At 50.2% G+C, this 13,976-nt stretch overlaps 1 protein-coding gene across 1 annotated transcript; it reads right to left on the bottom strand.

Moving 5' to 3' along the window:
• Positions 1 to 10,402: 10,402 nt before the first annotated feature.
• On the bottom strand, positions 10,403 to 11,335 carry LOC102062092 (olfactory receptor 14J1-like). The gene has a single exon (XM_014274514.3). The coding sequence runs from the start codon at positions 11,333 to 11,335 to the stop codon at positions 10,403 to 10,405; it is 933 nt and encodes a 310-aa protein (XP_014129989.2).
• Between the last annotated feature and the right edge of the window lie 2,641 nt (positions 11,336 to 13,976).

Raw genomic sequence — 13,976 nt, 5'->3', positions numbered from 1 at the left:
ATGGACACCAGAGCATAACCCTTTATGGATTATTGGATACGGGAGCAGACACCAGCATCATATCGCCAGACGCATGGCCACAGCATTGGCCCCTGCTCCCATCAACAAACATGCTCACGGGAGTAGGAGGACTTACTTTGGCAAGCAAAACACCACCTCTATCAATGCGGATTGATGGGCAACAAGTGTCTGTTGTGTTTTCAGTCGTTCAGTTGCCCCCTACAGTCTCTTGCCTGATTGGCAGGGATGTTTTAACACAGCTGGGGGTGGTGTTGACCAATCACCACCCTTTGGGGTAATTGCCATTGCTTGGACTTTCCCCATTCCCCTCACCTGGAAAACAGATACACCGGTGATGGTTAAGCAATGGCCCTGGAAAGGGGAGAGTCTTATACATGCCCATGAATTGGTGAAGGAGCAATATGAGCAGGGGCATTTACAACTCTCAACAAGTCCCTTGAACACACCCATTTTTGTGATCAAGAAGAAGTCAGGGAAATACCACCTGCTACACGATCTACGAGCTGTGAATGACCAGATGGAACCGATGGGGGCCTTGCAACCTGGTCTTCCGAACCCAGCCATGATCCCTCAAGATTGGCCACTTTTAATCATCGATTTAAAGGACTGTTTCTTCACTATTGGACTGCATCCCGATGACATGAAGATGTTTGCCTTTACCCTACCAGCAATAAATCGTGGGGAACCAGACAATAGATTTGAGTGGACGACAATTCCACAAGGGATGCGGAACTCGCCCACGTTGTGCCAGCTTTATGTTGACGCTGCATTACAGCCATTACGTCAGCAGTGGCCAGCTACCATAATATATCATTACATGGATAATATTTGGTTCGCGAAGCAACAGCCATTTTCCCCTTTGCAAGTTGACAGCATCAAAGACACTCTTGCAGCAGCCTCACTTGTTATTGCCACAGAGAAAATTCAGACTATGAAACCATGGAAGTTATTGGGATGGACTCTAATGAACCAGTGGTGCCCCAAAAATTGGAACTGCACTTGGACATTAAGACTCTACATGATGTTCAAAAGTTGCTAGGAGACTTACAGTGGCTAAAACCCATAGTGGGAGTACCAAATCACTTGTTGGAGACCCTGCGACCCTTGTTAAAGGGCACTGACCCCACTACCCCTGTATGCCTCACAGAGGAACACCATACCGCCCTACAGCATATCAGTAGTTATGTACAACAAGGGTATGTGTCTCGTTGAGAGCTAGATTGCCCTATTGACCTCACCATTTGGAATAGTCCTTGTCACCTGCTTGGCGCTCTCTCAGTATGAAAACAAAACGTGGGAGATACGGGTATTGGAATGGCTGTCACCACCATTACAACATAAGAGAACAATATTTGCAAAAATTGAACAATTGGCTGCGCTGATCAAAAAAGGCCATCTCAGAATTACTGAAGTGGACGGTTGAGAACCTGCCACCATTAGGATACCCATGAAAAAAGAGACGCTGGACTGGTACCTGGTTAATTCAGTGGACTTACAGGAAGCATTATTGACATCATCTGCAAAGGTGGAGACAAGCAAGTTAGTGCCCAGGGTCCTGCAATGGATGACAGAATGGGACTGGATCACTCAGCCGCTGAGAAGAGAGCGCCCCATTGAAGGAGCTACCACAGCCTTCACAGACGCAGGGAAGAAATCAAGACGTGCTGCTGTCACTTGGCAAAAAAAAAAGACAATGGAGGCATCAATTTCTTATAGCAGACTCTGCAGACAGCCTACAAACCTTAGAATTGTTAGCAGTAGTATGGGCAATGTCCAATCTGCATGAGCCCTTGAATGTGGTCACAGACTCCATGTATGTCGCTGGAGTAGCCAGACGTATAGAAGGAGCAGCAATTAAGGAAGTGAATAACAAACGGCTGTATGAGTTCCTGGTTCAATTAAGGAAAGCTCTCAGGGATAGAAGTGCAGTGTACTCTGTAATCCATATCAGGAGTCATAAGTGGTCTGAACGTCTAGGGGAAGGGAGCGTGCAGATAAATTGGTTACCTTACCCATTGATAACTCTTGTCCTGTTGATAAGCATACATTGGCAAGAGAAGCCCATAGTAGGTACCATCAAAATGTGAAAGGGTTGGCGAGGAGCTTTGATCTGGGCTTGTCAGAAGCCAAGGCCATTGTCAGGGCTTGTCCAATATGCAGTTATCATAATGGGGGAATAGGCCTGGGCTGCGGAGTTAATCCTCGAGGTTTAGAAATGAATGAGAAAAGGCAAATGGATGTCACGCATGTAGCCAGGTTTGGTAGGCTCAAGTATGTGCATGTCACCATAGATACATATAGCCACTACATATGGGCTGCAGCTCATGGAGGAGAGAAAGCAATACATGTGATCAGGCACTTATTGAGCTGCTTTGCTGTCATGGGAGTCCCAAAAGATATCAAAACGGATAATGGTCCAGCTTACACAAGTGCTAGGGTCCAAAAATTTTTGGACCAATGGTCTGTCAAGCATGGGACAGGTATTCCGCACTCCCCCACAGGACAGGCAGTAGTAGAAAGAGCAAATGGTACCCTCAAACAATATATTGACAAACACCAGGATTTAAAGGCCCCACAAGCATGCCTGGCTAAAGTTTTATATGTGATCAATCATTTATGTATTTTTGGGGAGGACGATGGCCCCCCTGCAGTTAAACATCACCCAAGATCAAGTCAGGAAACTGGTAAGGAAACAGAAATCTGGGTGAAGTATAAGAACTCAAGCACAGGGATATGGGAAAAGCCCGCAAAAGTGCTATATTGGGGTCGGGGATATCTTTGTGTTTCCTCACCAACAGGGCCTTTGTGGGTGCCTGCCAAGTGGACTAAACCTGTCTTTGATGCAGCATCTGGTGGACAATCTTACGGAGGGGGACAGGGAGCGTCTGAAGAAGAAGCTGCCGCTGATCTTACGACCCTTATTACTGCAATTGAAGGGACTTTAGAAAGCGGTGGACAGAGCAGTGACACGCCACTACCGGATGGCCAAGGAACTGATTGACACTGACACTGTTGAAGCACTATCGACCTTCCACATAAAAGGACCAGCGAGGGAGCGCTGCCTTGAGTGTTGCAGCCCCTGTTGTGCTGCGTGGGGAGCTCTATATTGTGGGGGTTGTGGTGGAACCTTTTGGTTAGAACAGTCTGGGATCTGGGGCTTATGGTGTAACACCTGCAAGCATGACTACACATGGGGGGAAGACTGGCAGAGGGAACTAAGGAGACAGACGGGGCTAGGTACGACTCTGGCTGTAGATCTTTACTAGTCTCCTGAGCAGAAAATCTTGGCCTACTACCGGTGGGAGGTACAGTGTATTGTGAAAAGAGTTAAAGCTCAAAGTAAGTCATACATAGCTTCTGCTAGGTGTAGACAATTGGTGCCTCTAACACAGCATTCAATTGTAGGACCCATCAAAGGAGATCCTGATCAGGCATTGGACTCCTGCATCAAGGCCCTACAGAGATGGAGATTGCAAAGGTTAGGATCGGTGAGATTAAAGACAGATAAGAAAAGGAAAGCGAGAAAGAAAACAGAAAAATGAGGCTTATTTTTGTTATACTGCTCAGTGCTGTGACGGATGGGGCGGTAGGAGTAACGCGCTTTAATCAGCCAAGAGATAATATATGGATAACGCTTGCTAATTAAACTAACCAATCATCGCTTTGTCTTAGCCTTGGAGGGGTTACTAATCCATTTTGAACATGCTTGGTGGGACTCCCAGTGTGGTCTCCTGGGGAATTTTGCAGTCTGATTGATAATCAAACTCTATGCATGCGCAATATGACAAACATTAATTCATCCACGCCAGGTCACACTGCAAGTCAAACTGATGGTTACCGCCAATGCTTAATAATCTTATCACTTAATACTACCTTGCATTCTCCTCCAGAGGAGTTGGATCTCTTCGGAAGTGCAAACGCCAGTATGACCAACACCTCAAATGGCGAATGGTTCAGTTTTGATCCCTTAGATCCCCAGAATTTACATCGGCCTAGAGACGCATGGGCTACCCTGGATTCATCCCTCAGTTTGGATACAGTGTCTAAACAGATTTACAGCCAATGTAACGGCACTAACATCACGGCACCAATGAAATTACCCACAGGGATATTTTTAATTTGTGGAGACAGAGCTTGGAATAGTATACCAGCCAGGCCACAGGGTGGACCTTGTTATTTGGGAAAATTATCGTTGTTTCACCCCAATGTGTCTTTATTAATGCAATAGAGTCAAAATTCAAGCAGGAAGAGAGGCAGCCTGCATGACTTAGACTGCAGCCAGATAGGAGACCCACGGTTTTGGACTGAGTTAAAACAAGTGATAGTTTCAACTATCTTGCCAGGAGGAGCTGCAAATAAAGCTATGAACTTAGCAAAGCAATTGGGATGCTGGGCCAAGGACAAGTTAAACAAGACATCACAAATTTTAGATATGCTAACCGCACATGAGCAAAGTGTTAACCATGCTGTTTTGCAAAATAGAGCCGCTATAGATTTTTTGCTTTTAGCACAAGGGCATGGATGTGAAGAGTTTGAGGGAATGTGTTGCATGAATTTGTCCGATCACTCTGTATCTATTCATGCTAAGATAAAATATCTACAGTAGGGACTTTACAATTTTAAAGAAGAAGAAGGTCTAGGATCGATGAATGGCTTAAAAGCTTAGGAGTTGGACCGTGGCTGAGAAACCTTGTGACATATGCTATAGGGGTACTGGGTGTGATTTTGATGCTTTTTCTTATTTTGCCTTGTATCTTTAATTGTATTCAAAATATGGTCAGCTGAATGATAGAAAAATCCTGGCAGACTAGCCTCCTTGCCCAAGAACAAAACAGGGGAAGTGTGGAGAGTTTTGTCAAAGAGTGGCTTGAGGAGAGGGGACACAGCCAAATCAATTTGGTTAAGATGTCCTAACTAGAGCAGAGGCCCTTTCAAGAGCAGGGTGTCCTTGTTGACAAAGAAAATGCTGAAGTTATACAAGAACGGGATGTGGAATGCAGAAGTTGCTATTCTTACTAACCACAGGAATGTAGCTAAAGGCTAAATTAGGTGGGGTTTACATGTAGCTGAATAGCCAATCCTGAGCTCAGCTTTTGCAATATGTATGAGGCTCATTAGGCACTGTATTAAGGTTGCCGAATCAATCAATAAATCAGACCTGTTGATGACCATCTGGTGTCCTGGTCTCCTTCCTTCGACAGAGTGACCTCCCCAGCGACCTCACACAGCCCCTGTGAGGTCACTCAGCCATCTGTGATGTCACACTTCCTCCTGTGATGTCAGAGAGCTTACTCTGAGGTGTCATCCTGTGATGTCATGCAGCTCCTGTGTGATGTGGCAGAAGACTCTGTGATGTCACAAAGTCACACTGTGACATCACAGTCAGTTCTGTGATGTCGCAGGCAGTTCTGTGATGTCACTCAGTCACCGAGTGATGTCACAACCCACTCTCTGATGTCACAGAGCCATCCTCTCTGATGGCAGAGTTTGCTCTATGGTGTCACACCCTACTCTATGACACCAGAGTCAGCTCTGTGATGTAACAATCCCTTCAATGATGTCAATAATGTAATGTCACAGCATATATTTTGACATCACAGCCTGCTCTGAGATGTCATACAGCCATGCCATGATGTCACAGCCTGCTCTGTGATGTCACAGAATCCCCTCTATGATGTTGTAGCTGCTCAGTGACCTCTCACAAAAAACTCTGTGATGTCATTGCCCAATCTGTGACCTCACACAGCCCACTCTGTGCTGTCACACAGCTCCTTGCTGACATCACAGCTGCTCTGTGCCTCTGTGACACAGCCACAGAGGTGCTGCTGTGACACAGCCCCCTCTGGGACATCCCACAGCCCCTCCTGCCCGTGCTGAGCCCCTGTGAGCTCGGTCTGTGCCCTGCTGGTGTCCCTGAGGGGCCCTGGTAGTGCCCCAGCCCTGCTGGGCTGTGCACAGGAGCTGCTCCTGGCCAGAGCTGTCTCTCTGCAGCGCTGCCCTTGCCAGGAGCTGCCTCTGGGCCAGGAGCCCGGCCCAGCTCAGCAGCACAGACACAGCACAGGGACTTTAATGAGCCTCTGGGGCTTTGGTGCTCTTTCTGTCTGCCATTGCCAAAGTGCTGCCCAAGTTGGCTCTGGCAGGGCTGTCTTGCAGCTGCTGCCCATCCCTGTGCCCTGTGCAGCCCAGGCTGTCCCACGGTGTCCCTGCCCTGCGCCTCTGTCCCTGCAGGCTGTCGGTATCCCCCGGCTGCCCCACCTGGCTGGGCCCTTCCTTTGCTGACAGCTCTGCCTCCTGCCTGCCTCTGCCTGCCCACACAAAGCTTGGGGCTGATACCAAAAGGGTTAATTAAATCTTTACAGTGCCTGTGGACTTTCAGCAGAGAAACGAGGCAGTCAGGGGCTGCTTTCCCAACAGGAGTGGTTGGAAGAGAAGATGAAGACATCTGACTCAAGAATGCAGTGATAGAAAAATCAAGGACTGAATCTGGGAATTTGTGGTTGGTTTTATGGAAATGGGTAAATTTTAATATACACATAGTGACTGTATATAAGCAATACACTGGTAGAATCACATGTCCACCTAAGCAGTCATCACTCACTGGACCTTAGGCCTGAATAAATGATGCTCTCTTAAACACTAAATTAGTGTTAAGGTGTCTTATTCTGATATTGTGGACATTTGGTGACAGCAGAGGCTGACAGAACCAAGGATCCAGCTGTGACACTTGGAACCTCATGGAACAAAGGGTCCATTGTGATGCAGTGGAACCCCATGGAAGCAAGAGTCCACTGTATCAGAGCAAGGCCTCGTGGAACCCGGGAGACCATTGCTGACAGTATGGAAGTTCATGGAGCCATGGGATCATTGTGAGAGTTTGGGGCTGCATGGAACCAATGGTCCATTGTGCCACTGCAGAACCTTCTGGAGTCAAGGTGGTCATGTTATGCTATGGAACCTCATGGAACAAAGGATCCATGGTGATGCTGTGGAACTCAGATCATTGTTGACAGTGCGAAAGCTCATGGAACCAAGGGTCCATTGTGACACTGCAGAACATTCTGGAATCAAGGGGATTATGTTATGCTATAGAACCTCATGGAACAAAGGATCCATGGTGACACTGTGGAACTCAGATCATTGTTGACAGTGCAAAAGCTCATGGAACCAAGGGTCCATTGTGGCTCTGTAGGGTTTCACAGAACCAAGGAGACCATTTGGACACTGTGGGGCCTCATGGAGCCAAGAGGCCACTGAGACAATGAGGAACCTCATGGAACCAAAGTCTATTGTGATGCAGTGGAACCTCATGGAACCAAAGGTCCATTGTTACACTACGGGGCCCTGTGGATCCAATGGGACCATGGTGACACTGTGGTGCTCCATGGAACCAAGGGGCCATTCTGATTCTGCTTTGACTCATGAAACCAAGGGGCCACTACAGCACTGCAAGGCCTCGCGAACTAAGGCAGCCTTGTGACACTGCAGGTCCCTTTGAACCAGGGGTCCGTTGGGATATTGCAGGGCCTCGTGGAACCACAGAGACCACTATGAGCCTTTGGAACCCATTGTAACGAAGGGGCCATTGTTGCATGGCAGGGCCTCATGGAATCAAGGAACCACAGTGACACTGTGGGGCTCCATGGGACAAAGGAGCCATTCTGGCACTGTGAAACCAAGGAGGCCATTGCTGTGCTACAAGACATCATGGAACCAAGGAGGCCACTGTGACACATGGGCCCTCATGGAACCAAAGGACCATTCTGGCATTGCAGGGCCTCATGGAAACAAGGGCACAATAGTGACATTGTGGGGCTCCAAGGGACCAAGGGGGCATTCTTAAAGTGCAGAACCCAGGAGGCTGTTGTGACACTCTGGGGCATCATGGAATCGAGGATCCATTGTGATGTAGCTCGGCCTTGTGAAACCATGGAGGCCATTTTTACACTTTGAGGCCTTGTGAAACCAAAGGGCCATCGTGGCACTTTGCATCCCCATGGAATCAAGGAGTCAACTGGGACACTATAAGGCCCTGTTGAGCCAAAGGGCAATTGCAGCACTGTGTGGCACCCTGGAACCAATGAGAAAATTGTGACACTACAGAGCCCCATGGAACTCAGGATTCATGGAACAGTGTGGAACTCGTGGAACCAAAGGTCCATTGTGACATTGCAGGGCCTTATGAAATACTGAAGACCATTGTGAAACTTCAAGGCCTCATTGAACCAAGCGGCTCTGTAGAACCAAGGAGAACATTTTGACACTGCAATATACTCCACTGAAAACAATGCAGAGAGAATTATTTTGCCCTGTTTTCTTTTCCAGTTTATAGATTGATATAATAAATGTCCAATTGATATTGATCCGCAGAAGCTTCTAATGAAGTCAGAAAAGATATGAAAGTCAAGACCCTTTATAGATGACAATCAATAACACTTTGTCCCCACCCCCTCCCCACCATTTCCCTCATCCAACCCCTGGCACTAATATGGATCAGGAATGGTGTGGCCAGCAGGAGCAGGGCAGTGATTCTTCCCCTGTGCTCAGCACCGCTTGGGCAGCTCCTTGAATGCTGTGTCCAGTTCTGGGCTCCCCAATATAGGAAGGACATGGAGGGGCTGGAGTGTGTCCAGAGAAGGGCAACAAGGCTGCGGAGGAGTCTGGAACAAAAGTTTTGTGAGGAGTGGCTGAGAGAGCTGGGGTTGTTTATCCTGGAGAAGAGGAGGCTCAGGGGAGACAGGGCAGTATAAGGGCACAGGTTGGACTTGATGATCTTCAAGGTCTTTTCCAACCTTGCTGATTCTGTGATTCTCTTAAACCACCTGTGCAGCAGTTGCAGGAGGAGCCCTGGGCCTCCTTTTCAGAAGCTCCAGCAGCCCAGGTCCCTCAGCTTCTCCTGCCAGCCCCAAAGCCCATCCTGTCAGTCCTGCAGAGCCTCTGCAGCTCCTCCTCACTGCCCAGAACAGGGAGCCCCAGAGCCAGACACAGCAGCCCAGATGTGCCCCCCTGGCCTGGGGTGCCTCTGGAGCAGTACCAGGCACTGCAGGAGCCTGCAGACAATTCCTGCAGCACTTGTAGGATGATCCTGCTGCCCAAGGGACGTTCCCATGGTGCCAAGTCAGGAACTGCAATGGGGAGTGGGGCCAGAGAGGAAAGGGCAAACAGGGATGGGCTGTTTGCAGGGCAGGGAATGGGGGTGGGCAAGACGAAGAAATTTATACCAGGGAAAGAGTAAGGAAAGCAAAGGTGAAGCAAGGGAAATGCTCGGGTCAGTTTGGGGGTGGCTGCCAGGCAGCCCTGGCTCTGAGCAAGAGTCTGCAGTGGCACAGGAAACTCCCAGCTGATGGGAACAAACTTTCTGGCTGACTGCAGAGGCCAGGACAAAGCTGAGTGGTTTCCCTGGTGTCCCCCAGCCCTTGCTGGCCCCAGGGGCTGATGGCATTTGTGCTCCCTCAGCTTCATGTCCCCTACCAACAGCATGGGGGTAATCGTGCCTGCTGTGTGCAATGCCAACGGGCTGCTGAGCCAGTGCTGCCGTGTCTGTGCCTGCAAGGATGGGGCACCTGTGTGAGCTGGGGGAGAGGCCAGGGCTGCAGAGGGGGGATGTTGTTGGCAGCTCCATCAGGACACTCTGGGACGCTGCCCTGGGCTGTGCAGCACACTGGGGATGGATCAGTCCCTGCTCTGCTGCTCCTTCCCATGTGCCCCAGGGCCCTTGCAGAGCCCCAGCCATGCTGTTTGCCCCCAGCCTGCCCACGGCCAGCCTGGGGCTGCTCACGGGGCTTTTCTGTGCTGAGCATTGGCCTGGGCATGTACTTGAGAGAGCCTGGGCAAGGAGCCTGGAGCCCCCAGGGCCTGGCCTGAGGCATCAGCGCTGCCCCAGCAGTGCCCATGGCCTGTCCCTGCTGCAGCCCCGGCACTGCCACCTTCAGGGCTGTGCCCGGCCCCGAGAGCACTCAGGCCCTGCAGCAACACCAGGGCCACCAGGGCAGCGGGGCAGGGCCACGGCAGCAGCACTGGCAACACCAAGTGCTGCTGCTGCTGCTGGGCACAGCTGCTGTGCCAGCACTGATCTGCCCCAGCTCTGCACACAGACATTGCTGCTGCAGCTCCATAATAGGCATCAAAAGGGCATCTTTGCAGAAAACTCTTCTGGGAGACACTTTAGTTTCTTTAAAGCCACCGAGTGTGCGGCCCCTCATTGAAAGAGTCTGTGGTCACAGGGAAGGTGGAGAGAAACAAAATGAGAAATGGCACAAGGAATGACATTTATTTGTGGACAATATGAAAAAAGTATAACAAAGAAGAAGAGCTTCCATAATGAAACTTAGAAGTAGCAAATAAGACTTTTATTACAAGTGATTTGGCGTAATTGGCCAGCAGTTTAATGTTTGTGAATGCATGCAGTCATCAGTCTCCACACTGCAGCCTTGAGCTCCTGGTTCCTCAGGCTGTAGATGAGAGGGTTCAGGGCTGGAGGCACCACCGAGTACAGAACTGACAGGGCCAGATCCAGGGATGGGAAGGACATGGAGGGAGGCTTCAGGTAGGCAAACATTACAGTGCTGATGAACAGGGAGACCACGACCAGGTGAGGGAGACAGGTGGAAAAGGCTTTGTGCCGTCCCTGCTCAGAGGGGATCCTCAGGACAGCACTGAAGATCTGCACATAGGAGAAAACAATGAACACAAAACAACCAAATGCAGAACATATGGACAACACAATAAGTACAAGTTCCTTGAGGTTTGACTGTGAGCAGGAGAGCTTGAGGATCTGGGGCACCTCACAGAAGAACTGGCCCAGGGCATTGCCCTGGCACAGGGGCAGGGAAAATGTATTGGCTGTGTGCATGAGAGCATTGAGAAAGCCACTGGCCCAGGCAGCTGCTGCCATGTGGGCACAAGCTCTGCTGCCCAGGAGGGTCCCGTAGTGCAGGGGTTTGCAGATGGACACGTAGCGGTCGTAGCACATGACGGTCAGGAGGAAAAACTCTGCTGAGATGAAGAACAGAAAAAAAAAGAGCTGAGCAGCACATCCTGTGTAGGAGATGTCCCTGGTGTCCCAGAGGGAATTGTGCATGGCTTTGGGGACAGCGGTACAGATGGAGCCCAGATCAGCGAGGGCCAGGTTGAGCAGGAAGAAGAACATGGGCGTGTGCAGGTGGTGGCCGCAGGCTACGGCGCTGATGATGAGGCCGTTGCCCAGGAGGGCAGCCAGGGAGATGCCCAGCAAGAGGCAGAAGTGCAGGAGCTGCAGCTGCCGCGTGTCTGCCAATGCCAGCAGGAGGAAGTGCCTGATGGAGCTGCTGTTGGACATTTCTGCTGTCCTTGCATGGGGTTCTGTAAGAAAAGTAATCATGGAATAGCTGTGCTTGGAGAGGACTTTAAATATCCCAGCACAGCCTGGGGGCACTTTCCCCCCTCTGCCTGCCCAGGGCTCTGCTGCCTGGAGCTGTCCCTGCCAGCAGCTGCTTCCCTGTGCCCAGGGCTGGGCCCTGCCAGTGCTGCCAGAGCCCAGCCCAGCCCTGGGGGCTCAGCTCTGCCCTGCAGACCCCTCCCAGCTCTGGCACTGCCCAGGGACAGCTCTGGCTCTGCAGGCACCATCAGAGCAACCCAGAGTTGGCTAGAAATGTGACACTGATGCTGCTCCTAAAGGCCCCTGTGCTGATATCTGTCAGTGCCTGGTTTAGCAAGATCTCAGATAATTTTTTTTATTTTTCTCAGCCTGAAATGTGAGATGAATGTCTGTGTGCAGTTTCCATCCCAGCAACCTAGGACAGTAGGACATAAAAGCAGTTTATCCCCTTTTACGCAGCCCCTTCTCTGCTGTGCTCCCTGTATAATCTAATTTCTGCAGTTCAATGCCATGCTGGAAGCACTCCTAAAAAAATGCAGCATCCCTACCACACAAGGAGAACACTTCCAAGCCTTACCAGCTGTCTCCTCCCACCCAGATCTTGTCCCTGAGCACTGGGAGCAGCTGCCAGGGCTGGCTGAGAGCTGTCCCTGGCAGGCAGCAGAGTCCCTGCCCAAGCACAGCGCCCTGGGCTGCAGAACCCTGCTCTGCACGACAGCCCTGGGCACCCCTGGCTGCTCTGCACAAGAGACAATCAGAGAATGTACTCACAGGGTCTGCAGGCATTGGGATGTTCCAGCTTTAGGAGATGGCTCCAGGAGCTGCAGCTGCATTGTCCTGCAGCCAGAGGTTCCTGTGCCAAGGGCTGGCACTGATTGTGCCCCAGCACTTCTCAGCACCTTCCCAGCCCTGACGGATTGAAGCTCTCTGTGCCTCTGTGCTGTGCCCGGGGTGGCTGCAGGCAGTGCCCCAGCCCTGCTGGGCTGGAGAAAAGCTGCTCATTGAGAGAAATGTGCTTTTGAAGCTCTTCTTGGTTACCAGGAGCTGCCTCTGTGCCAGGAGCCCAGCCCAGCTCTTTGGCACAGACACAACACAAGGACTTTATTCAGCCTCTGGAGCTTTGTGCTGAGGGCCTGAACATCAGTCCCTGAGAGGGAGATGAAGAAACCTCTCCAGAACTCCAAGTCAGAATCCAACTCCAAGGTTTCTTGGACTTTTAATGGGTCCCACTGAGGAGCACAAATGAGAAAGTGTCCCCAGGCCCCAGGCAGAGCAGAGAACTGGGGGCAGTGATGACAGGTGGGGACAAAGAGAAGCCAAGTCTTTGTGCCCTGGGGCACAGCAGGGTCTGTGCCACCAAGGGCTGTAAGGAGACACCTTGTCCTGAGGCCCTGGGGCCTCCTGGCACAGCCCCAGCCAGGCTGGGCACTGTCAGCCCCTTGTCCTGCCCTCAGCATCCCCCCCTAGCCCACATCCCAGTGGCCTCAAGGATCTGCTGGAAGGAGTCCCTGGGGAGCCTTGCTCAGGAATGGCCCTGGGAATCCTTAATGCTCCCTGTAGGGAGTGCAGGGTTTTGAAGGGACTTTGGGTTTGGCTTTTGCCTTGGAGTCTCTGAGAGGTTTGTGCAATAATGGCCTCCAATTATCTGCTGTAATTTGTCCCTGGAGAGGCTTTGTCAGTAACAACACTCATTGGGGCTCGTTACTACTTCAGGGTACTTCAGTTATTTTAAAGTAATTGGTGTTTCCCTTTTGATAAAAACTGTGATAAGTTTATGCAATCATGGCCTCAATTCTCTGCTTTAGTGAGTCCTTAGAGAGCTTTGTACTGACACTCAGTAGGGCTCATTAATGGCTTTAGATACTCAAGGTTTTTAATGTACTTTATGGATTTAAGAATACTTTTAGGTACTTTTAAGGTGTTTCCTTCCCACACTGACTATCTGAGAGGTTTTTGTGCTTTCCTGGCCTCCAGTTCTCTCCTCCAAGCAGTCCATAAGGAGCCTGTGTTGGGTATCCTCCCCCTTTCTGTTTTACAGCAAAGATGGAACTGGAAGAATTTTTCAAGACTTTCAAAAAGCATCCAAAACACATGGGAAAATTAACAATACAAGAACCACCACTAAGAGAGTTAAATGTCCTGTTTTAAATAGACATCATCCAACCTTTTAGTCCCTTGGATTGGAAGAGTTTATTAAACCAGTTGTTGTTTTCCACTTGAAGCTTCTTGAGCCCTTCCTTCAATACTTGAATGCTCTTTTGGATTGACTCGCTGTGGCTGGAGAGGTTCATGCAACACATGCCCTCAGAGTCTACACAGCCATGCGCATGTGCCCAGAGTAAAAATTCTATCGCTGTTTTGCACGCTGGCATGTCTGATGGTCTCTATGTCTCAGAGCAGGCCACTCAATGTGAGGGAGGTCGCATTGGTTTGCTTACTTAACAGACACCCAAGATGGTCTAATTGTCCTAAAGCTTTAGTTGCAGCCACCCAAGGCAGTCCAAATTGGGGATGCTACCCATCCAATACCTGGATTGAAGCTTTCAAAGCCATCTCTTTGATATCACCCAATAATTCTCTGGGGATACCTGCTGCTTGATCA

Source organism: Zonotrichia albicollis, unplaced genomic scaffold (assembly GCF_047830755.1).
Source record: "Zonotrichia albicollis isolate bZonAlb1 unplaced genomic scaffold, bZonAlb1.hap1 Scaffold_254, whole genome shotgun sequence".
In the NCBI taxonomy this organism is placed as follows: Eukaryota; Metazoa; Chordata; class Aves; order Passeriformes; family Passerellidae; genus Zonotrichia; species Zonotrichia albicollis.
The sequence above is the reverse complement of the archived record's forward strand: the minus strand, read 5'-3'. Positions and strand labels throughout refer to the sequence as shown.